The 25,724-nt window shown below is 40.1% G+C and overlaps 1 protein-coding gene across 3 annotated transcripts in view; it reads right to left on the bottom strand.

Moving 5' to 3' along the window:
- Positions 1-11,396: 11,396 nt before the first annotated feature.
- The window catches only part of PARP9 (poly(ADP-ribose) polymerase family member 9), a 32,938-nt gene continuing 18,610 nt past the window's right edge, over positions 11,397-25,724 (bottom strand). For all 3 annotated transcript variants that reach the window (XM_082654966.1, XM_082654964.1, XM_082654965.1), the window contains 4 exons: positions 24,378-24,743; positions 20,487-20,623; positions 19,699-19,873; positions 11,397-12,084 (listed from right to left, as the gene is read on the bottom strand). In XM_082654966.1, the coding sequence (XP_082511092.1) occupies positions 11,714-12,084; positions 19,699-19,873; positions 20,487-20,623; positions 24,378-24,743 (1,049 nt within the window). In that variant the 3' untranslated portion in view covers positions 11,397-11,713. The remainder of the gene's footprint in view (positions 12,085-19,698; positions 19,874-20,486; positions 20,624-24,377; positions 24,744-25,724) is intronic.

Below are 25,724 nucleotides of genomic sequence, written 5' to 3'. Positions count from 1 at the left end.
ATTTTGTCCAGCTATTCTCTGTGGTGGGAGGATTTGTTCAAGACAACAACAGTAGCCCATTGCTGAAGCAGAATTCCTATATATATGTTACTTTTACAAAAATGTTATCATACCATACATGATGTTTTGTTAGTTAATGTCTCTCTGACTATATCTTTTTGTATTAAAATTTATTTTTAATTTTAAATTATAGAACAGTAGTTTTGCTATTACAAACAACACTGCTGTGAACATTCTTGTACGTGTCTTTGTGTGTACAGGGAAACTGCTAGATCCTAAGACATTGCATCTTTAACCTTACGAGATGTGACAGGCAGAATTCTCAGATGGCCCCTGTGATCTTTGCCCCTTGCTGTTACCCTGTATAATCCCTACCCCTTGAGTGTGGGTGGGAGCTTTGACTTACTTCTGGCCAATAGAATATGGCAAGGATGATTACATTTCATTATAAGTCTCTGTCTTAGCAGACCAGAGCTCGGCACTCTCTTGCCAGCCTTGAAGAAGCGAGCTTTCACGTTGAGAACTGCCTATGGAGAGGACCACGTGGCAGCGAGCTGCAGATGGTTTCTAGCACCTGGGTGCAGCCTCCAGCTGACAGCCAGTAAGCAAGCCAGGGCCCTCAGCCCTACAACCACAAGGAAATGAATTCTGCCAACAACCTGAGACGGCTTGGAAGTGGATTCTTCCCCAGTCAAGCCTCCAGATGAGAAGACAACGTGACTTACACCTTGATTGCAGCTTTGTGAGACCCTGAGCAGAGGAAACAGCTCAGCTGTGCCCGTAATCCTGGCCCACAGAAACTGTGAGATAATAAATGTGTTTTAAGACACTAGGTTTCTGGTATTTTTTTCCACAGCGATGGAAAAGTAATATGCTAGATATTGCCAGATTATTTCATAAAGTGGTTGTGCCAGCTTATGCTCCACAAGTAGCTGATAAGGATTTCTTTTCTAAACAACCTTGCTAACATTTGGGAATGTCTTTTTTATTTTTGCCAAATGGATGGGTGTGAAAATACATAATAATTAGACACATACATTAACATAAAAACACGAAAAATAAGTTTTTACTTGCAATGATATATTCCGTTGTATTTTTTTCTGTTGCATAAATGCTATTACTTAAAATAGCAATAGGACTCATTAAAAGTGGCAATTAATAATAATTAATACAAGGACTAATTAAGAAAATAATTTGTGAGAAAAATACAACCTTTTATAGCATAATATATATATATATATATTTTAAACATCTTTATTGGAGTATAATTGCTTTACAATGGTGTGTTAGTTTCTGTGTATAACAAAGTGAATCGGCTATACATATACATACATCCCCATATCTCTTCCCTCTTGCGTCTCCCTCCCCCCGACCCTCTCTATCCCACCTCTCTAGGTGGTCACAAAGCACCCAGCTGATCTCCCTGTGCTATACAGCATAATATTTTTATGTTTCTTCCTGTCCTCTGGTTCAGCAACTTATTTTAACTCTTTCTTAAACTCTTTATCACATATTCAAATTTTGTAGGCTATATTATTCTATATTCTATATGTATATTAAGATACATAAACGTAGGAATTTTATGAAGGAGCGTATATATACAGTAGAACTTGTTAAACAGATATTACTCCTATTACAGTTTTAAGAAATGATATGTTTCTGTCCCATGATAGAGTGGGATATTTTTTATTCTTTTTGTTTCCTTTTTCATCAATATTTCTCTGAACTGCCTGGAGCCTTTAGGACATCTTTTCTTTTATGTAATGGTAAAACCAAATACAGCCAAATATAAAATTAGTTTTGACTTGCATTGCACTGATTCCTCTGCCTGCATTGCACTGATTCTTGTTGGCACAGATGACATCAAGCTAAACATTCCCTCAACAAAAGTGTTTGAGCATAGAACAGTTAGGATTTTAATTACTAATGCAGCAGGTTTTTAAACTTGTAGGAATTTGTTTCTGGTTCTCCAGAATGTCCACCCATTTTGTATCTACAGACTTGCTTTGGTAAACCAACTGTTTGTCAGTCAGGTCCTTTGCATGTATAAATTAACCATTTCTATATCTAAAATGCCCATTGTTTTTAAAACATTCTGAAGCACATTGTATGTTATCATAAGTTAAACCTCTCTTCCCCAGAAAAAATGGTTTTAAAGCATAGAGGTAATTTGAACTTGTGAAATTGAAGTTAGATTTCAAATAAATTTACAGTTTTAGTGAAGAAATTCAGAAAGTCCTGTTTAATTTGGTTACTTTTTTCTAGGGACTTTTTTTTAAAGTTCTGAAAGTCTTATTTCCAAAAATTAGTCCTTTTTTTTCTGTTTGAAGTTTTTGTCGCAACCTGCATATAACATTGAATAATTGAGATTCAGATGGTTCATCCTTTTCTAGACTTCTTATGACCTCTTCAAGGATTATCAGACAGTTTTGGAGAACCAGCATGTTTATTTCTGTTTCACTGTAATTCTTCTCTCCGTTCTCATCCTCAATGTATTTCCAAATTGGAGCAGGACATTCTTCTTGTTCCACGCTTTGAAAATATGATTTCATGGCAGGCTGACATTATAATGTCTTTTCTATGGCTGGCAACAATGATCACCATCTTGTAGGTACATGTTTAAGGAAGCTGTCTCCTGCCATTTCTATAGTCAAAAATGTCGTTAAATGCTTCCGCACGTTTTGAGGAAGCTGAAATGCCCAGACACTTTCATTATGAAAACTTCTGTATCGCAGGTAAGCAAACCACACCCCTCTTTAAACAGTGTTCTGTATAAGATGTTTAGCTGATGAGATCGTTTCATTTTCTTTGGTAAGAAGTTTAGAGACTGAATCGAATTTGTCAAAATTAACATTTGCCCTGAAAGCAAATAAATAAGCCAAGTCTACTTTGTCTTTGGACAGATATAACACACTTTGTTTTATGTGTTTGTGGTTTCATTAAAATCTTAGACATCAAGAAGACAATTTGAAACTCCATTTTTCAAGTAAAATTACCTTAAGAGCTAGGGGAGACATTTTCTGAATCAGGAAATAAAACCTTACTCCGTTCCATAGAGCAATGAAAGGCATGATACAATAATGCATATTGGTTCATGTGATACGCCCAAGCTAATTCAGCAGCCACTATTTTCAACTGAGCATTGGTGTCTTTGGGAGAAATTAAACAAACTTTTGATTGATTTTGAAGTACCTGTCTGTCTCATCCTGGACTTGTAAATTTCAGTTTCCATATGTGCTTTTACATCCCCTTCTCCGCCATACACATCCCACACTCTTTTCTGCATATTGCACAGTATGCTCTGTTTTTGTTATTTACCTTCATAATCAGTTACATTGTCCTTCCATATGTAATTCATATTACACAGTCATTGAGCTTTCTTTCAGCGATGTCATCATGCTGTTGCTGGTATTATAATCACTCTCTTATAAAACATGATCATCGCACTCATAATGTTAAAAAATTTAACTTGTATGAGGCACAATGGTTAGTCCATAGGCAAAGCCAAAGATGTATTGCTAATGTTTATGATTACAATGCGCTTAAACTGCACACTTTGGTCGCATCCCTCAGAATGATGCAACAATGGATGATCATTACTGTGACCTGTAAATCATGGTTACCAATATCAGTGAACAGGGGGAAAAAAACAACGACAGAGACTATAGAAGTCGAACAATCTGTGCTGTATCCATTTGACACAATAAGCAGTGTTGCTTTCAGCCTCTATTTTTGGGGATATATGGTTTTGTACTTTTCCCCCAACTTCCCACACCGATCATAAAAGATCAGGATTTTTATTTTTATTTTATTTTTTTTTTTGTGGTACGCAGGCCTCTCACTGTTGTGGCCTCTCCCGTTGCGGAGCACAGGCTCCGGACGCGCAGGCTCAGCGGCCATGGCTCACGGGCCCAGCCGCTCCGCGGCATGTGGGATCTTCCCGGACCAGGGCACAAACCCGCGTCCCCTGCATCGGCAGGCGGACTCTCAACCACTGCGCCACCAGGGAAGCCAGATCAGGATTTTTTTGTGTGTCCTGGGAGGTTTCCCAGGATGTAGGAATTTCAGTGCTAAAACCCAGAAGGTCAGGCAAATCAGAACAGTTTGTCCCTCTTTCCCACCTGTACTGGTCAAATGTATTCCATTCATCTGGCCAGTACACCCATTCCCCCACTTGCTGTGAGTGCTGGCTGATAACTTTCAGCTGCCCCCTTCTCTGACGAATTGCAGGGCTAACAGGAGCCAGCTTGCTACAAGGCTCCCACTCCTTTCCCCAGGGACAAACCTCAGCCAATAACTGACATCAGAGTAAAAAAGGCCAACCATTGCTACAGTGTTCAACTTACTCTAATGGTACTATGTGTGCTCTAGAGCCTCCCCATGTAATCAGACTAAAGCTAGTCTTCAACTGAGACAGCACTCTTACTAGCTTTTCCCCCTGCCTTAGACTGTCTCCTTTATTCCCACATTCCTGAGAGCACTCTCCCAATAAGTCACTTGAACAAGAATCCCCATCTCAGGCTCGGCATCTAGGGAACCCCCCCAGGCCATGATCCTAATGTGCTGTTTTCCATTTCCTTAATCAGTTGTCCAAGACCACTTGCTGAGGTTGGTCCATTGTTTTCCCAGTGATCTGCAATTTTACCTCTGTCATTCATATATATATACACACTCAGGGCTCCATATTGAGAAAAGTATGCCTATAGTCACATGATACTCAGAAAATAAAAAGAACCAGTGAGCAAAAATGCAAGAAACAAATAGTTTAGACTTGAACATGGAAACTTGAATAAGAAATCAATTGTATTCTTTACCACATAAATTCTGATTTCTAAATGGTACTTAGCTTCTAATTGCAAATATTTACTGAAAATATTTTAATGTATCATAAAAGTATTGACACCGTAAAACCTGCAATGTGAAAAGTGCATCATAAATTTGCAGAATTTTTTATATATTTATAAAATTTATATAGTATATATAATATATAAACTTGAGATATATATCGCAACTATACAAATATACAAATGTATTATATAAATTTATGTATTTTGGAGGGTATTCAATACATATATGATATATATATTCGAGATACATATATTCTCAAGTTTCCATATAGGCACAGGTCTGTTTTGGAGCTTTCTATTCTATTCAGTTGGTCTGTTTGTCTATCTCTACACCAATAACACATCTTAATTACTGTAATTGTATAATAAGTCATAATATGTTGTAGGTCAAGTCACTTCCACTTTGTTTTTCTTCTTCAAATTGCTTTGGTTCTTCTTGGGCCTTTTTGTTTGATATGTTTTATAATTACTCCATCAGTTTCTATGAAGAAAATCTCCTCTGATTTTGATTGAAATTATATTGAATTGATAAGATTAATTTTTGGAGAACAGACATTGCTATTATATTGTCTTCCTCTCAGTGAGGATATAGTATATCTCTCCAGTTATTTAGGTCTTCTCTAATGCTTTTCACTGACGTTTTGTAATTTTTTTCGGAAGTTTTTGTACTTTTGTTAAATTTAATTCTAGTTACCTTATTTTTTTGCCGTTGCTATTATACTGGTTTAAAAAAAAGCCTTTACATTTATTGTTTTTCATGCATAGAAATGAAATTGACTTATATAAATTTCTATTTAGAATCTTGCAGGGTGCTTTTATTAATTCTAATAATTTGTCTCCAGATTTTCTTGGATTTTCTATAGACAATCATATTTTCTGTGATTTAATGACATTTTTGTTTCTCCATTTTTAGTGTTTTTTGTTTGTTCTTTAATGTGTTTGACAGGAGCTCTAATGCACCGCTGAAGGTGTGGTGATAGGAAGCATCCAGTGTCTCATTCCTGATTTTGTAGGGAATCACTCTAATGTTTTACCATGAAATATGATCCTTGCTCTAGGTTTTCGGTAGATATCCTTTTATGAATTCTTTACCAAATGATTTCTCTCTATATATTGAAATGTGCATACCCTTTAATATATTTATATGGTAAGTTACATCTCAGGTTTTCTAAAGTTAAACTATCTTTGCATTTCTGAGATAAACCCAACTTGACCATGATTTATTTATACAGAGCTGAATTACATTTATTAATACTTTGATGAGAATTTGTGCATCTATTAACATAAATGAAGCAGTCTGTACTTTTCCTATCTTGTACTGTTGTCTATTTTTGGTATCAAAGTTAAACTAGCTCTGAAAAATTTGTTGGGGAGAGTTCCCTATTTCTGTTCTCTAGAAGATTTTATGTTTATAATTCCAGAAGATTGGAATTATCTGTTATTTGAAGATTTGGGAGAACTCACTAGTTAAATCATCTTAGCCTGTTGTATTTACTTGTTTACTTGTTAGGAAAAATTTTAATTACTAATTCAACTTATTTAATAGATATTAGAAAATTCAGGATTTCTAGTTCTTCAGTCAATTTTGGTAAGTTGTTTTTTCTAAGAAAATCTATATTTTGTCTAAATTTTCAATGTATTAGCATTAAATTGTTTTGTCTATTTTTTTAAATTTTTGCAAAGAAACTGCTATTGACTTTATTATTTTTCTCTGTTGTATGTTTTTATTTAATTATTTTCTGTTTTTATTCAAGTTTATTTTGATTTTCTTTTTTTTATTTTTTTAAAATTTATTTATTTTATTTATTTATTTTTGGCTGTGTTGGGTCTTTGTTGCTGCTTGTGGGCTTTCTCTAGTTGCAGCAAGCGGGGGCTACTCTTTGTTGCAGTGCGCAGGCTTCTCATTGTCAAGGCTTCTCTTGTTGCAGAGCACAGGCTCTAGGCACATGGGCTTCAGTAGTTGTGGCACGCAGGCTCAGTAGTTGTGGCGCACAGGCTTAGTTGCTCTGCTGCATGTGGGGTCTTCCCAGACCAGGGCTCAAACCCATGTCCCCTGCATTGGCAGGTGGATTCTTAACCACTGTGCCATGAGGGAAGCCCCTGATTTTCTTTTCTTACCTTAAATTGGTTACTTAACTGATTAATTTATGCCTATAGATTTTCTTAATATAAGCTTTAAGTTTCTATAACTTAAGTACTATTTTAGTTTTATGTCAAAAATTGTATTAGTAATATTTTCATTAACATTCAGTTCTAAATATTTTCCAATTTCTGTTAAGTTTTCATGACCCATGAGATGTTATTTTGAAGTGTATATCTTATTTCCAAATGTATTTATTTTTAAGCTATTGTTTTTTTTTATTGATTTCTAAGTTAATTACATGATGGATGATGGTCAGAGAACACAGTCCAATAGAGAATATCTTAAAAGTGTTGAACTTAGAATATGGTCAATATGTATAACTGTTCTGTGTATACTTGAGAAGAATATATATATTCTCTAATTGCTGGGTGGAGGGTTCTGTATATGTTCATTAGGTTAAAACTGTGTTCTTCAAATCCTCTATAGTCTTGCTATTTTTTTTAACTGAGTGTCTGCTAGGTCCTGAGAGAGCTGTGTTAAATCTCTAAGATAGTGGATTTGTCAGTTTTCCAGTAATTCTGTCAGTTTTTGCTTTATGTAGTGTGAGGCTATGTTATTACCTCAATTACCATCATTATATGCCTATCATTATATCTATCCCCAGTTAATTGAATCTTTGGTTATTGAGTAGTCATTTACCCCAATAACATTCTTTAACTTAAGGTTAAACTTTGGGATTTGTTTGTTCTTATTTTTCTAATTCCTTAGGTGTAAGTTTAGATTGTTTGAGATTTTTCTTGTTTACTGAGGTAGGCTTGTATCACTATAAACTTCCCTTTTAGAACTGCTTTTGCTGTGTCCCATAGATTTTGGATCGTTTTCATTTTCATTTGTCTCCAGGCATTTTAAAATTTCCTCTTTGATTTCTTCAGTGACCTATTGGTTGTTTAGTAGCCTATTATTTAGCCTCGATATGTTTGTGTTTTTGGCAGTTTTTTCCTTGTAATTGACTTCTAGTCTCATACCATTTTGGTTGGAAAAGGTGCTCAGTATGACTTCAATCTTCTTAAATTTACTGAGACTTGTTTCATGGCCTAGCACATGATCTATCCTGGAGAATGTTCCATGTACACTTGAAAAGAATGTATAGTCTGCTGCTTTTGGATGGAATGTTCTATATATATCTATTAATTCTGTCTTGTCTAATGTGTCAATTAAGGCCAATGTTTCCTTATTGATTTTCTGTCTGGATGATCTGTCCAGTGATGTAAGTAGGGTGTTAAAAGTCCTCTACTATTATTGTACTACTGTCAATTTCTCCTTTATGTCTGTTAGTATTTGCTTTATGTATTTAGGTGCTCTGTAGTTGGATTTTTAAAATCCAATCTATCTGTGACTTAACTAGCAAGTTTAGTTCAAATTACACATATTATGATCACTTACGTATTTGGAACTATTTCTTCCATTTTGTGTTGTCTCACTTTTTTTCCCTCTGATTCTTTTTTTCCGTCTTCCCTGATTTGCCTTTTTTGGATTTTTTAATTCTTTTTTTTTTTTAATTTTTAAATTTTTGGTCTACTATTTAGAAGTTAGGTGCTTTACTTCTCTTTTAGTGGCTTCCCTTAATAATGCTAATCTCTTGAATGACACAAGGACTTTAAATCCCTTTAACTATTTAACTATATTCATTAATCCAACATTTTACATGGTTCATTTTTTCAGTATTTTATTTCAGTCTTATTTTATTCCACAAATTATTAGTTGTTTATAAAGACAGTGATTGTTTACCATTTACACATTTACCATTTTTTTGTTTACCATGACTTCTTGAAGCTTAGATTTTTCTTTGTTTTTTCCCTCCTCCCTGAATTATATCCTTTAAATTTTAAATTCCTTAAGTAAGAGTTTATCTTTTGTTGGTAAATTCAGTCTTCAGTGGTCTGAGAGTGTCTTTATTCAAGAATTAAGGCAAGGGCTTCCCTGGTGGCGCAGTGGTTGAGTCCGCCTGCCAATGCAGGGGGCACGGGTTCATGCCCTGGTCCAGGAAGATCCCACGTGCTGCGGAGTGGCTGGGCCCGTGAGCCATGGCCGCTGAGCCTGCACGTCCGGAGCCTGTGCTCCACAACGGGAGAGGCCACAACAGTGAGAGGCCCGTGTACCGCAAAAAAAAAAAAAAAAAAAAAGAAAGGAAAAAAAAGAATTAAAGCAAAATAAAAGCTTAGCTAATTACAGAATTCTAGGTTAACAGTTCATTTTTCTCAGCCCTCAGCAAATGCCTTCAGGCTTCAGTATTAGTTTTCTATTACTGCCATAACGAATTACCACAACTTTAGTGACTTATAAAAGCACAACTATACTGTCTCACAGTTCTATAGGTCAGAAGTCAGGCATAGGTCTCACTGGGCTAAAATCAAAGTGTTGGCAGGCTTCTCTCCTTTCTGGAAGCTTTTGAGTCCATTTCCTTTTTCACTCCAGGTGTTGGTAGAATTCAGTTCCATGCAGTTTAAGAACTGATTTCTCACTTTCTTCACTGATTGTCAGAGGCCACCCTTAGCTCCTAGAAGCTTCTCACTGGTCCTCGCATCTCAGAACAAGCACAGGGCATCAAATTTTTCTCATGCTGCCATCTCTTATGTGACTAGATTGGGCTGACCTGGATAATCCTGGTTAATCTTCCCATCTGAAGGGTAACTTCATTTTTTTTTAACTTTTTATTTTATATTGAGGTATAGCCAATTAACAATGTTGTGATAGTTTCAGGTGCACAGCAAAGTGACTCAGCCATACATATACATGTATCCATTCTCCCCCAAACTCCCCTCCCATCCAAGCTGCCACATAACATTGAGCAGAGTTCCCTGTGCTATACAGTACGTCCTTGTTGGTTATCCATCTTAAATATAGCAATGTGTATATGTTGATCCCAAACTCCCTAACTATCCCTTCCCCTGACCCTGAAGGGTAACTTTAATCACATCTGCAAAATGCCTTTTGCCATGTAAGGTAATATATTCACAGATTCAGGAGGTTAAGGTGTGGACATCTTTGCAATGAGCAGAGGGAGGACATTATACTGCCTACTGTCAGTCTAGTTGTCATTCTTTTGTACATAGCTTGACTGTTCCCTCTGCCTGCTTTTAAGATCACCTCTTTGGTGGCCTACAGTTTCATTATGTTTCTTGGTATGGGTTGTTTCTTTTCTTACCCTTGTGAACACTGCCTCTCCTCCATTATCTTTTGACATCTCTATTAAACATATGCTAGATCTTTCAAATCAGTCCTCTCACCCTCAGCTCTGTACCACAGCCTCATGCACAGGCGTGTGAACACCTCAGCCCTCATGTCCAAGCTCCATCCTTGAAAACACTCCATGGCCATTCTTGATGCAGACTGTGGCATAGTCTACCCTTGGGAGAGAGACCCAAGGAAGAGTCCTGGAAGTAGACTTGAAGCTGTGTAGGCGGGAAGTTAGAGTTCCAGGTACCTAGTGGGTGGCTTAGAAGTGAGGTGCGCAGGTTCCAAATGGACACATTCTCTTGACCTTGTGCATTCCTCACCTTGTGGAGATGGGCATGGCCAGAGGAAGGTTAAGAGTGAGACCCTCTCAAACCAGAAGTCCAAGGCGGGACTCCTCTTGCCCATATTCAAGGGCAGTAACATATGAGACAATAAACATGCTTCTTTTAAGATGAAGAATGCTGGCTAAGGTAAGATGAGGAGGAGGAAGTATTCTAGACAAGAGGTTGAGGATGTGAAGGTCAGGGAAGTTTGGAAGTATAGAGAGATATTGATTTCAGAATAGGAAAGAGATGCATGCTGAGATTAGCTGGCCACTACATTGCAGAAATCTGAAGTCAAATATGGCCACAGTCACAGTAGATTCAGCCTTTTTAAGAGCTCGCTGCACAGAATACTCTTCCAACTGTGTTCCCAATGTGCTGCGTTCCTAATTTGCCTATCTTAAAAATTCTTCAGGTCTCAACTTGAGTTTCACTTTTTTTTAAAAGGACTTCCTCCCAACCCCAGATTAATTTATGCTTCTCCTCCTTAAATTTTTCCAAAGAATCTGTAATTCCTCTTTTGTTATACCGAGTCACACTTGTTAAGTTGTCCATAGCTGCCTTTCTGATTATTTCGGCTGAAAGCTTTAGGAAGACATTTGTCTTGTCCAGCATCGTAGCCCCAGCACCAAGAAAGTGACTGAAATACATACATCTGGTGACCAAGATCTATTTGGTGAATTAATAATTTAGCCTCATGGTGCCTGAGTGGCATTACTTGAAATAGCTGAATCCAAAAGGGGTAGCAGTAGAATATTGGCCGTCTGGTGTCCTTCCACTGCAAATAAGTTCATTTTACACATAATTTTCAGAGCCTTTCAGTTACTTTGACAAAGGTGATTTATTTTGATATATAAAGCACTTTATAAGATTCTCTGGAAAATCTAAAATCATCTTGCCGTCTTAATATGTTACACTATCATCATTTTACAAAATAAAAGGATTGGATTATATACTGGAAAATCTCTTCACTACATGTAAAACATTTTTGCTATTGCCTATGGTAAAGAAGATAAAAGGACAACTTGAAGGAGAGGGAGAGGTCCTAAGAGTGTTTTAGTTGTTATCTACCCACCCCAACCCCAAGAGAGGAAGACAAAGATGAAGGCGCTAAGATGATAGTTTATTTGACATATTCAAACCACTCTTTGAGTCACTGATGGTCATTATTTGGTTAGTTCCTCCAAAGGAAGGTCATACCTATTGTTAAAATGATGTGGAGGTTAATCAACAGAGCTGCCACTTGAGAGTTTCCTCCAAGGCTGCTGTGGAGACAGCATCATTTGTCCTGAGTAATCCTGTACATGACTTTGGATGCAAGTCCACAAATACTGGGGCACAGCCTGTGTGTCACTAAAAACGACAAAGGTTTCAGGGCTGGAAACATTGTCAACCACACTGTCATGGCAGTCTACGGCTCCAGGATGCAATGGTGGGGGAACAATATTAAACTGATGACCCTTGCAGAAGGAGCCTGTGAGTACTTCAGCCTCAAACACATAGATCAGCTTATCTGTGGCGGATGTTTTCTTGATCTGGTGTGCTATGTTTTTGAGGTTCTTGGTGAAGTATATTCCAGCTCCATATTTTGGGTCTGATAAGAGAAAAAAAATTAAAGATTATTATGATCTGACAAATCACATTGCCTATTTGGGTACTAAAATGTATTCACTCCCTAGTCCTCCAAATAATCACCACTTCCTGCTCTCAAGTCCCTGTGTCTGTAGCAAAGACACCCAAAGTTGTTCACTTGTGGCAAATTAACACTAATATCACGAAAATAATGATAGCTTACATCTTAATATACCATTAGAGTTTATAGAGGAGTCTATGATTTACAAAGCATTTTTACATTGATTATCTTCAATTAATACGTGATTTGGGTAGGATCTCCATATAGCATGAAAAATCTGAGGTTCAGTGAGAGTATGACTTAAGTCAACTTACCAGCCGAGCAGCTAATAAAGACAGCATAATGTAGGGAAGGTTCTGTTTCTATTAGAACATGGCCTGACTTCTACAAGCTGCAAATAAGGATATGTCTAGAACTCTTGAGAATAGAGCTAGTGAAAAAAGCATGTAAGAAAGGCAAAGTGTCTTCCAAATTCATGGACAGCATTACACGAAAAATATGTCAAAATAAGGGGAATGCTGAGCATATGAAGTAACGTTAGTGTGCATGCTACATTGCTCAGGAGGAGACACTCTGGATTTTGGGGACACAGACATCTGGTTACTAGAGGGATATTCTCTACTGTGGGGCAGGGATAGGTGTGGTAATACCAACCTCAAATAGGAGGCAAAGATGAGACTTGGTTCCTCATCTACTGGCGCTTAGTCTAGGGATTTTTCCCTGTTCCAAAAGCTAATCCAAATAGATGAATCTCTAACTGAGGGATGTCAGTATTGACCAGACAGATGGAAGGAGCATTTGGAGGGTTCTAGCAGTTTCCCTGGTGTCCCTGAAATCACTCCATATAATCATTCACCTGCCCCATTAGTTCTGGCCCTTGAGACACACCCCAGTGAGGAACAGAAACCTCTCTAGATCTGAGGCTTGAAGTCACTTTACTGGGTATGAGCAAGTGTCCTGGGCCTGGACACAATGCAGGGCACTAAAACTCTGCCCGTCTGTTAGACAGCATGGCTGAATATTAGAGAAAGAAAAGGTGTGTCCAGCTCCCTGAACCTCAGCCACAGTTGGAGGCCGACCCCGTCACATCCCAACCCCTCAGCCTGACTTCAGACCAAGCCCTGAGGCAGTTACTGAATGAACCCTGTCACAGAAAGACTCCTAAGGCTGGACTGAGCCTAGAACAGTCTGGGCTCTGGTCCATGTCCTCCCCTCCCTACACCCCAGCCCACAGTGGCCTGTAAACTGGGAACTCTGCATCCATACACATAGACAGGTCCTGGTTTCAGGGTGGCATCAGTGGGGCCATGGACACTGAGAATGGCTATCAGGCTTGGGGCCAGTCCCAGAGCAGGTCAGTGGGGTGCAGGGAACCACTGAGAAGCAGCATGAAGGCTGGGGCCAACAGAAATAGGCAGTGATCACCCAGAGCATGAGCCTGGCAAAATAGCCCACAGAGAATTTCTACACGCTTTTGATCTAGGTCCATGCTCACCAGGAAGTTTTCCATTCATCAGGCATCCTTAATACTGTGATACAAGGAGGATGTGCCCTATTCCAACCCCTGGAATATATGCCACACTGATATATATGCTTGTCATCTGTCTTCTCTTCTCTGGAATATTAAGAACTCTCAGGAAGCTGAGGGCCAAACTCTGGTCCTCAAGATAATAATCCCTGCTTAATGCCCTCTTTACCCCTATTAGAGGGGGAAAAAAATGAAAACTTCTTTGAAGCCATATTCTCTCTCCCTCCTTCCCTTCCATTCTTCCCTCTCTCTTTCTTTACATTTACTTGGGACATAACCAAACACTGTTTCAGGTTCTAGAGCAGCACTGAACAATAGAAGTATAATGGAGGGCTTCCCTGGTGGCGCAGTGGTTGAGAGTCTGCCTGCCGATGCAGGGGACACGGGTTTGTGCCCGGGTCCGGGAGGATCCCACATGCCGTGGAGCGGCTGGGCCTATGAGCCATGGCTGAGCCTGCGCGTCCGGAGCCTGTGCTCCGCAAGGGGAGAGGCCACAACAGTGAGAGGCCCGCGTACCGCAAAAAAAAAAAAAAAAAAAAAAAAAAAAAAAGAAATGTAATGGAAGCCACATATGTAATTTTAAATTTTCTACTCGCTGCATTAAAAAAGGTAAAATTAATAATACATTTTTAACCTATTATATCTAAAATGTTATCATTTCAACATGTAATCAACATAAAAATTACTGAGATATCTTACATTCTTTTCTTTGGCAGTGGTCTTTAAAATCCAGTCTGTATTTGATACTTACAGCACATCTCAATTCAGATTAACCACATTTTAAGTGCTCAATATCCACATGTGGCCAGTGGCTACCACGATGGACTTGAGCTTCAAAAGTGGCTAAGACATGTTCACAAAGAGAACTCCCCACATGTAAACAGATAAAATACAGTACAATTTTATGTGGCAAGAACATATTTTGAGATAAAATTCAAAGATTTCTTTTTTGGGGGTTTCTTCTTGCTCCTCGTTCCTCTACCCATTGAGTTCTTGCTACTTATCACTTCAGAGGCAAAAAGAATAAAATTTAGAACAAACTCAATTGAATATACATATATATGATATATACATGTATGTATACATAAATGACAAAATTATTTTTAATCAAGCAGAGAATATAGTCACAAAAGTCTGGCTTTCAGAGTTAGGTTTTCTGAGAGAGAAAAAGGAGTTTTTTTGAACCAAAAGGCTAAAAGCCTGAAGGATTTAGAGCATGGAGTTTATACCATATATGAGAGAGGAAAGAATACAAGATATTCTAAAGCAGTTTTCTTACTTCAAGATAAAAGTTTTGGGCTTCCCTGGTGGCGCAGTGGTTAAGAATCCGCCTGCCAATGCAGGGGACACAGGTTCGAGCCCTGGTCTGGGAAGATCCCACATTCTGTGGAGCAACTAAGACTGTGCACCACAACTACTGAGCCTGTGCTCCAGAGCCCACGAGCCACAACTACTGAGCCCACGTGCCACAACTACTGAAGCCCGCACGCCTAGAGCCCGTGCTCCGCAACAAGAGAAGCCACTGCAATGAGAAGCCTGCGCGCCACAACAAAGAGTAGCCCCTGCTCGCTGCAACTAGAGAAAGCCTGCACGCAGCAACAAAGACCCAACTCAGCCAAAACTAAATAAATAAATAAGTTAATTTAAAAAAGAAAGATAAAAGTTTTTCCTTCTACCTGGTAGTAAGAGAAGAATCAGAGAGGACATGACTAGAACTCTTGGGGACTCTGAGAACTTGCTCACTTTACTGCCTCACTCCCTTGAAAGAGCCCTGGGAGCCAAGATGGAGCAGAATAATAGAAATCTCAGAGAAACTGGGGGGACTTCCACAGCAGAAGGGACCATTGCCTGACCCCGCTGAGTGCAGCCCCTCACCCAGCCTGGCACTTGAGTGGAAAGTAGCAATGGCTGGGAAGATGTCCAGAACAGGTGAGGACAGCCCCCCGCAAGAGCCCGCATTTCAGCTTGGAGGATGAGCACACTCAAAAGTTTCCTGTGCTGCAGGAGGCGCACAGACCTGGCCGGGAAACGATTTCCCCCGGCATGAAAAACAGAGCAGCCTGTGTAGACACTACTTAAGAGCAAAGGGCATTGGAAATTTAAGTCTGGGAAGGTGCTAATGACCAAAGTCCAGGGTGGCTTACCTACCAGAGGACACTGGGGGCAGAGGACAGATGGGGGGCCATAAGCTAGACCACCCTCCCCACAATGCCTGCCCACCATCTAGAGCAATCTCAAGGATATTAGGAGAAGAAAGGGCAAAGCCTTGCAGGAACTGAGTTTAAACACCAAATGGGGACTTCCCTGGTGGTCCAGCAGCTAAGACTCCGGGCTCCCAATGCAGGGGGCCTGGGTTCAATCCCTGGTCAGGGAACTAGATCCCACATGCCACAACTAAGAGTTCGCATGCTGCAACTAAAAGATCCCACATGCCGCAACTAAGACTGGATGCAGCTAAATAAATAAATAAATAAATATTTTTAAAAAACCAACCCAAATGGACTAAGAAAACTCTGAAAATGACTGAGTTCATCCTGAACTGTCAAGATGGAGTTTTCCATATCTGTGGACATGGGCGCATGAAAGCTAAAGTTCAGTTATAGAACCATAAAGAAAACAAGTCCCACACCTGAGATGTGTGGAACTGTAAATTTTTGTACTTGTTAGATTTACAGATGTAACAAAGCAATGAAGGAAGTACAGGAGCACACAGGGAAGCAACTTGCTGGGCCTGCAGGAGCTGCAGAAGGTGTCAAACAGGAGATGCCATTTGGACTATATCTTGAAGAAGGAAGAGGAGTTCGCAGGACTAGAAAGGGTGAGGACAGAAGGCATTCCACATGGAAAGGCACAGAGGCATGAAAGCACACAGCACGTATTTAGGAAGCTCTAAGAAGTTCACAGCTAGTGTGTTGAGGAATATAGTAAGCGATAAGCTGGTGAAATAACGTGGGTCCAAGGCCTTAAATGCTCTGCTAAGGAGTTCGGGTTTTTTACCTTGTAGGCAACTAAAAATGTAGATGTTAAACGGGCGTGTAATTTTTTAGCATGCTAATTCTGGTAGCAGAGTAAAGGACAGGTCAGATGGTTTTGAGGCAAGGAAAGGACCAGGTAATGGTCTAGGCTTAGGGGAAGATGAACTAAAGCAGTAGGAACAGAGAGGTAAGTCTGGACTGAGAATTTTATTGAGAATCACTAGAACTGCATGACTGCCTCAATATGAGAGTGAGAGAAAGGAAGGAATGGAGGATGATAAAGTTTCCAGCCTAGGAGACCTGGTAGATGGATGGGGGTATTAGCCAGTTTAGGGAGTATGGGGGGTGGGGTGGGGGGAGCCCCTTTCTTAAGGAAAAGTATGGCCAAGAAAAGCGTTCAGTTTGAGGTGGCTATGGGACATCTAGGTAGAGATGTCCAAAAGACAGAAATATGGGCCTGTGGGTCCGGAGAAACGTAGGGGGTTAGAGTTACAAATTTGCAAGTCATCACCATAGAGGTAGGAGTTGAAGTCATGGGAATAGGTATAATCACGCAGGGGGACATTGTAGAGGAAAAAGAGCGAAGGTTCCTTCAGAACTCCAGAAAATACCAATATTTAAAAAAAGGACAACAGATGGACTCACTAGATTATAAATTATAAGGGCAGGAACTCTATTTTGTTTCACTGTTGTATCCCTCCCACCTAGCAAAGGGCCTGACTCTTAGAATGGTTTTCAATAAATACTTATGGAATGAATGAATGAATCCAATAAAGAAACTGCAAGCAGGCACATTCTTGCTGCATTCATCCAAGTCTTACAAGCAAGAGATGAATTCAGAATAGAACTGGCTAGAATGCAAGATAGAAAAAAATAAATAAAGCTTTGTTAATAGAAGCCCCCTCTACCAGCACGTGGCATCTAAGTTTACTGAGAGTCCCATAATTTGGAACCATGCAGGTGTGAAAAAGCCAGGAGCCTTTACACTCCAAATGAAAACTAGGTTAAAAAAAATGAGTTTGCTCAGTGGTGACAAAACTGATGTCTCCAGGGTTTCTCAGGCACGTTCAGTTAAACGTTCTCACCAGACACATTGGCACAGGTCACATTATGAGTATTATCTCCCCACTGAGTCTGAATTGCCTGAATTCCCTCAAGACAGTAGCTGCTAAGCGAATGGCTAGGGAAGTGGGCGGAGCACAGAGGCCAGTAGGTAAAAGACCAGAATCTTGAGGCTTAAAGACTAGATGGAGACAAGATATTTGGCTGGGTTAAAAAGACACAAACTTGACCAGAAACAAACAGGCCTCATGCTGCTTAGTTTTTAAAGGAATCGTATGGTTGAAAAAAACTACAAGTCCAGCTATCAGTAGCCTGGGAGCATTCTAGATCCCTAGGGCAATCCATAGACCCCTGGTAGGCAGTTCACCTAGAAATGACCAAGGGCGGCAATACGTAAGGAAGATTTTTCCCAGAGTGCAAAACAAAGGTCTTACTCCACTCCCAGAATAGAATACTATACCGGTCCAGCAGCACGTGGTTAGTGGTATAGACCAGTGACTTGTGTGTTTTCCTTTCTCCCCTTTCGAACTGGGAGTTCTTATTGCGGTTTTCCTGCTCCCTCGCATATCGTTGTGTAATGAATGTATTAGGAAAATTACCTTGCCTTTAAGCTTTAAGAAAGTACTGTCTGGACTTGAGGCTGATGATAAGCTAAGATGAGACTTTGTGACAGTCTTCCTTGGGAGGATGGTGTGTGTCTTAGCTACTTGGGGAAGAAACATGTGCACAGATGTTGGGTAGGCAATTAGCAGTGTCTACCACAGAAATGAAAAGAGGGCACTCGCCGGATTTGAAAAATATGAGGATTGTGATGTTCTTAGAGTAGTTTAAGTCAAAATAGGAGGGGCAGGGGTGGAGTGCAGAGATGCCAGTTACAATGGGTTTAGGAGCAAATGGAAGTCGTGAATTTTTAAGATTTTGCCAGTGAAAGGATCATACTGATCATCGCTTTCCTGGTTACACTCCAAGACTTCTTGGTGGGGATTCATTTATCAATTTTTACCCCCAGGTGAAAAATTGTTCAGGTCCAATTTTTACCCTGGGTACTGCTTATGTTTTCTCTGGGGCAAAGAGATCATTTCCAGACCCTTTGCTTTCCAGAAATCAAGCCTTGGAGTAGGCTCTGCAGCAAGGATCATGCTATGTATTTGAAAGGTGAAGATCAAAAGCGACATATTTAATGGACCAGGCAAAATCAAGCTGCCTCGCTAGTATCCTCCATGATGATTACTAAACTTCTTAGCTTCTTATGGAGAGATTTAAAAGAGAAAATATAGCAGTAAAGTATGAAATATTTTTGTACAGCTGAGACATAGAAGCTACTACACGTAGAACCCCCATAACTAAGGTGATGCCTAATTCATTCGCTGGCAGCTACTGGAAATGAAGAGGATGGAAGAGAAAAGACCAGGGCTTCCCTGGTGGCGCAGTGGTTGAGAGTCTGCCTGCCGATGCAGGGGACACGGGTTCGTGCCCTGGTCCGGGAAGATCCCACATGCCGCGGAGCGGCTGGGCCCTTGAGCCATGGCCGCTGAGCCTGCGTGTCCGGAGCCTGTGCTCCGCAACGGGAGAGGCCACAACAGTGAGAGGCCCACGTACCGCAAAAAAAAAAAAAAAGAGAAAGAACCAACTTTATTATATTCAGGAAAATGCTCTTTTAATTAAGGGAGGAAGATTGTTTGGTAGTGTTGATAATAATTTCGTTGAGATAAGGAAAAAAAAAAGCTCCAGGGTGCTCTCTGCAGATAGGACACAAACACAGAAAGGGGAAAAACAGTGAACTGTAGCTCTTACTGCAAACACTTTCATCAACATAAAAGCCACCAGCCACAGTATACGTGAAGGAAAAATTTTAAATATGACCCTTTCCAAATAACTTTACCACTAAATCCCAGCTGTAAATGACCCCCTTACCAAAGCAACAAATGCTGTTAGTGGTGAGTCATCTGCTGATGTCTGCTCACCAATTCCCGCATAGAGTAACCCCGATTATGAGGGACTGACACCTACCGCAGGGCACGGAGTACATTCTGTGAAAGCCGACTCTGCATACCATTTTGCAGAACTGGTGTGGGACTTGCTGAAACAACCTGTGGCTCACAGGTTTCCCATGGGTTCTCTCTTCCATCATTTTCTTCCTTCTCTGGAAGGCAGCCATGAGAAGTGCATTGTCTACCTTCTCCACCTACAGCCCAAGGAAATGAAAAACTGAAAAAGAAACTGGAGAACTGCTACTTAAATTGCCTGCTACTCTGCTTCAAAAATAAAGGCACTTATGTGCATATTACTTTGCATGTGATTTGCTTTTCACATAAAGTTGCTAAGAGTCTCTCCTGACCCCAACCCTCTCCTATTTTGACTTCTATCTCTTCAAAATTCCCTGTCCCTCTTCGATAAAAATTCCCTGAGCAATCACTATGTGATAGCTGGTAATGAAATGGTCAACTGCAGACACAGTCTTTGCCCTGTTAAAGCTCATAGTTTAGTGAGAGCTAAAAATAGGTAAATAATTATAAGTGTGATAAATGCTATTGCGTTTCTTTTATTTTGCTTCAAGACAGGCAGATAGCTTATCTCTGAGTCTTGGTCTATGCTTCCGTACATCCTGACATCATTTCTACCACTTGATTCCAATTATACCTCTCATACCTGCCCATCCCTGCCCTCTTTTCAGACTAATTCCTAGGATTCCAGGTCATTGAGCAGCTAGCTTAGAGACATTAGCAGGGGAGTTCTTCTTTTGGCTGTAGCACCAAGTGAGAGCAGATAAGTCAAATTCTTCCCTTAATTAAGTATACCTTTATAACCCACAAACCACAGTCTTCAAACTGTTTCTTTTGATCCTGAATTTCTCGAGTTGAAATCTTCAGGCATTTCAAAAATGCATTTTCCTTCATTGGATTCTGGTTTTCTGGTTGCTGATCAGTCTGCTGCCCTGAAAATGGGTAACATAAAACTTTGTCTCAGTGCTCTGTGAGAGGGAAAGGTTTGTAAGGAAATTAAATGAGGGAATTCCCTGGCGGTCCAGTGGTTAGGACTCAGTGCTTTCACTGCCGGGGCCTGGGTTCGATCCCTGGTCGCGGAACTAAGATCCTGCAAGCCGTGCCACGTGGCCAAATAAGTAAATAAATAAATAAACAGAAATTAAATGAAACAAATTATAAAAACTTGGAGGAATATATAAGCAGTTTAACTTGTATGCCTCATATGTTTAGGACATGCAAGGACAGCTATAATACCATGAGAAGTCATAGGATAAAATAGGGGGTTAATAAATCTGTCCTCAGGACTTCCTTGGTGGTCCAGTGGTTAAGACTCCACACTTCCACTGCAGGGGGCTCAGGTTTGATCCCTGGTCCAGGAAGTTCCATATGCCGCGGGGTGCGGGTAAATAAATAAATAAATAAAATAATCGAGCTCAAGAAAAAAGTTATATCCCATGGGAGGCAGAATCTCCCACAGAATAAATAAATAAATAAATAAATTTGTCCTCAGATGATTTGGATTATGAAGCTGAGGGGATAAGAGAAAAAAGAGCATTAATATATACTCCCCCCATCAATGCTGTAATGATGATATATAGTTGTATTGCTAATAGGAAATGTTTGTATTTCTAGCCAGGATGCCAATCAACAAAAAACATAAGCATAAGAAAATGTTAAGGGGTGATGGAAAATGGTATGACATTTATGTAATACTTCAAAGTTTTCGAAACAGTTTTGTATCTCTACCTCATTTGGGTATTACAAACCACCACTGAAATAATTAACACAGTTTTTCAAATAGGGAAATTGAAACTCAGAGAAGTTAAGTGACTTGCTCAATATCACAAAGTTAATAAGTACAGATCCAAGATTATAAACCTGGCTTTCACCAGTGCTTTCTGTAAGGGGCAAGGCAGAATATTTAGTATATATGTTATTCATAGGCCACCCAACCAAGAAGAACAAAATTTGGAGATTAATAGTTTGTGGTGTCATGTCTTTCCTCCCTTCCTTCCTTTTCCCTCTTTTTCTTCCTTCTTTCCTTCCTTAACTTCTTTCCTACTTTACATTCAAGGGACAACCTTTTATTGCCCAAAGGAGCTCCTTACTGGACTAAATACACAGATGGACATATGAAAACACCAAAAAAGGCTTCTTTTCTTTCAGTTTACTTTCCATTTGACTTAAGACCAAGTATACTAAAATGACCTAATCCCTAGCACATTATCTAATTGAGTGGGCTCAATTTAACCACAAAAAGCAGATGATAAATTCAGAGAAACTTATAGAGGGCCAAGCTGTAAATCCAGAAAGCAGGAAAGCAGGAGGAACATAACTCCATAGCAGAGGAACACCAAAGCCAAGACATTTCAAAGAGACTGTAAATTAAATCTGGAGAGCAATAGCTCACATTTATAAAGTATAGTATTAGAGTTCAGTTCTCTTGAGTTCAGCAAACATTTACTGAGCTCCTATTACATGCCAGGCACTGAGCTGGGCACCGGAAACTCAAAGATCCACAAAGTCCTGCCATCAGAAACACTCACCAGGAAGGATTAAAAGAGAACCATAAAAGAGGAGCATATGCCTAACTTCTATCATTTAAAACATACTGTTGTGGTGGATAGCTGATGCTCCCTGTAGTAATAACTCATTTGAAAATTACCCATTTTGGGTTTGCCCAGTGGCGCAGTGGTTGAGAGTCTGCCTGCCGATGCAGGGGATGCGGGTTCGTGCCCCGGTCCGGGAAGATCCCACATGCCGCAGAGCGGCTGGGCCCGTGAACCATGGCCGCAGAGCCCGCGCGTCCGGAGCCTGTGCTCCGCAACGGGAGAGGCCACAACAGTGAGAGGCCCGCGTACCGCAAAAAAAAAAAAAAATTATTCATTTTGTTAATGTAGATCTTAACCTGATTAAGAGGGGGTGAGTCTCTATGAACCTCTGAAACGCTGCTGTAGAATAATATGCTTAGTCATCAACTGCCAAAAAATGCCACCTTGCTGCAGAGCAAGGGACTTAACATGACTAAATCGCCAACAGCTAGGAGAATGGGCCAACTTTACGAATGCAGTTAAAGTAATGCCACAAGCATTACAGGACATCAGTGTTATTTTCTACCTTGTTCTCTTGAGAAGTGTCAATGTCAGTTTAAACACCCACATTCACTATGTTTTAAGAGCTAAGTAGAAATCATAATCTTGGGTCTCATTCTTAAGTATTATTTTTGTCCATGTTTTTTGACATTGGGTTTTCTGTGGACTATGGATACAACATTTATTGCAAACTCCCACTCACTTCGACCATATCTGCCTGAACTATTTTTACAAACACATGGTGAAAATAAGACGTTCTCTGAAGTTTTACCTCTGAATTTTTGCACTAAAGTCATTCTGCATGTTACATCCAGTGATCTTTCTAAAATACAAGTCTGACCTTGTCTTTGCTTAAAATCATTCAAGGCTCTCCATTTGTTTCAAGAAAAACTCTGAATACTTTCATGTGATTTATAAAGTCTTGCATAACCTAGGCCCAGCTATGGTCTGATTTCTTGAAAGTTTCTTTCTTTGCCTTACTAACTCCTACCTATTCTTCACTTCTCCATTTGTGACACATCCCCTGAGAAGCTTTCCCCTTACCTCCCAAGTCTGGGTTAGGTGCCTCACCTAGTTGTTTCCAGAGCACTTTCACCTTCCTGTTCATAACTAACCTGCTTACCTCTCAGTTTCCCCAGTTAGATTTTTTTTTTGCGGTACGTGGGCTTCTCACTGTTGTGGTCTCTCCCGTTGCGGAACACAGGCTCCAGACGCGCAGGCTCAGTGGCCATGGCTCAAGGGCCCAGCCGCTCCGCGGCATGTGGGATCTTCCCAGACCGGGGCACGAACCCACGTCCCCTGCATCGGCAGGCGGACTCTCAACCACTGCGCCACCAGGGAAGCCCCCCAGTTAGATTTTGAGTGGGAACAATGTTCATCTTATCACTGTATCCCAAGCACCTGGCACAATGCTTCACATAACACGGATGCAATACACATTAGTTGAATAAATGAAAGAAATAAGCCTCAATTTCCCAAGACAGTATTTTCAATGGTATGATCTCTCAATTAGCTCTAGGGCTAAGTTAAAAGGATCTCTCCAGACCCAAATTCCCACAGTCATCCCGATGGGTTTTGCCCCATTGAATGAGTGATACTTGAGTGGACCTCACAGTACCAATGAAATTTACTCTGGTGGGAAGGCTCAAAGTAATTTTAGGGCTCCTAACGCTGTCAGCAATAAATAATTGCAATAAAACTCTATTAAAGAAATGAATTAAGTAAGTGGAATGTGTCTGCATTTGAATGCTCCATCTGCAGAATTAAGGATGTACTTTTTTCCCCTAGAGCCTGGTCTTGGGTTATCCTGGGCTTTCCTCATAATTGCCTCTTAGGCAATCCATGTCATCATCAGTAAACCCAATCGTGTGTGTGTGTGTGTGTGTGTGTGTGTGTGTGTGTGTGTGTGTGTGTGTGTGTGTGTTCATTTACTAATAATTAACCCTGCTGGTAGAAAGAGCCAAAAAACGGTTATAAAAGTTATGGCCTAACAGACCCAGCATGGTTTGCTCTCTCTCCTCTTCCATTCTATCTCTCACTCACTTACACACGTGCACGCTCACGCCCAAAAGTTGGAAGGGCTGACTTTCCAACTTAATTGAAAGTTACTCACCTGACAAGCTCCAAAGGATGCGCTCCTTTTTTCTTGCCATTTCCTCTTGAACTTCACACAGCATTAGTTCAATGTTCATAACTGCCTTAAAGAGGTCAGCCTGGGCTCCTTTAATCTCTAACTGTGCTTTTCCCGGGCTGATCATCTCTGAGATAGAGACACATGAGGTTTTCTGAAGCTCAGACAAATAGTCATGTTTCTTTTTCCCGAGGTAGAGGATATGCATATCCTCAATGATGTGGTAGTCCTGGAGGGTCAGTATCCTCTGGATCCACGCTTGGGCCTCATCTATCTTTTCCTGATCGGATCCCATCAGATTGAGGACAGGAAATCTATTTTCTCTCTTCTCTCTGGTCCCCTGGGGGACTGAAAACACTATCATAAGCAACCACAGAAGGCAGGTGGGTTTTAAACCAGTACAGAACAAAACACCATAGCCACTGTTTGCCCTGAGCATCCTTAGCAGTAGCAGCCTCAATTAAGTACCTATCTCTGAGAGCTTTGCTGGGTACAAAGAAAATCTAAATGTATAGTTTACAGTCTCCTTGGGGACACAGAGTTTAGCTTATCATGTCTTGCCCCTGCTGTGTTGCATTTGTCAATTTACAGATGAGTTCACCTTGTAATCTCATCCTGGATGCTAACCAACTATTATTTCTTGCTGAATGGGATATTCCATAAACTCTTGTTACCACCAGGTTTAAAATCAAGTATCTCTGAAAGCCATAGATAAAGCCAATTTTTGAAAAATTGGAAATTATCATAGTATAATGAAACAAAGAAATACCCATAATTTCACTACCTGGGATTCCTTTTTATGTCTTATCTGTATATGACAGGACATTTTGCACCTCCACAACCAACATTTGGAGTTCAGTGCTGCTAAACAATGGAATATTATAGCAATGAAAAGGAGTGAACTTTAACTATACGGATAAATCTCAGAAACATACTTTGAGGGGAAAAAGTAAGTTGAACACTTAATATTTCTAGGCATTATTCTAAGTGCTTTACATGTATTATTTTATTCAATTCTCACAATCCTGTGAAATACGTACTATTAGTAGGACCCATATTACAAATGAGGAAACTGATTCAGAAAGTTACTAAGTAACATGCCCATAGTAATAGGACTTGTAAGTGGTGGCCAGGGAGCTGGTAGGTGTGTGGGCAACCTGACTCCAGTGCTCATACAATTCTGCTTCCCAGTGAGTGATCTCAGGACAGTAGTGGTCATTAGCATCTTTTCCCCTGATTATAGCAGTTGGGTGGTACCAGGAGCTATGAAAAAGTACCAGGACATATCTAAAAGTAGGAGGGGGAGAATGGCCTCCCTCTGGTAACAAT

This window comes from Grampus griseus (genome assembly GCF_964374135.1).
Source record: "Grampus griseus genome assembly, chromosome: 5".
NCBI classification, from domain to species: Eukaryota; Metazoa; Chordata; class Mammalia; order Artiodactyla; family Delphinidae; genus Grampus; species Grampus griseus.
The sequence above is the reverse complement of the archived record's forward strand: the minus strand, read 5'-3'. Positions and strand labels throughout refer to the sequence as shown.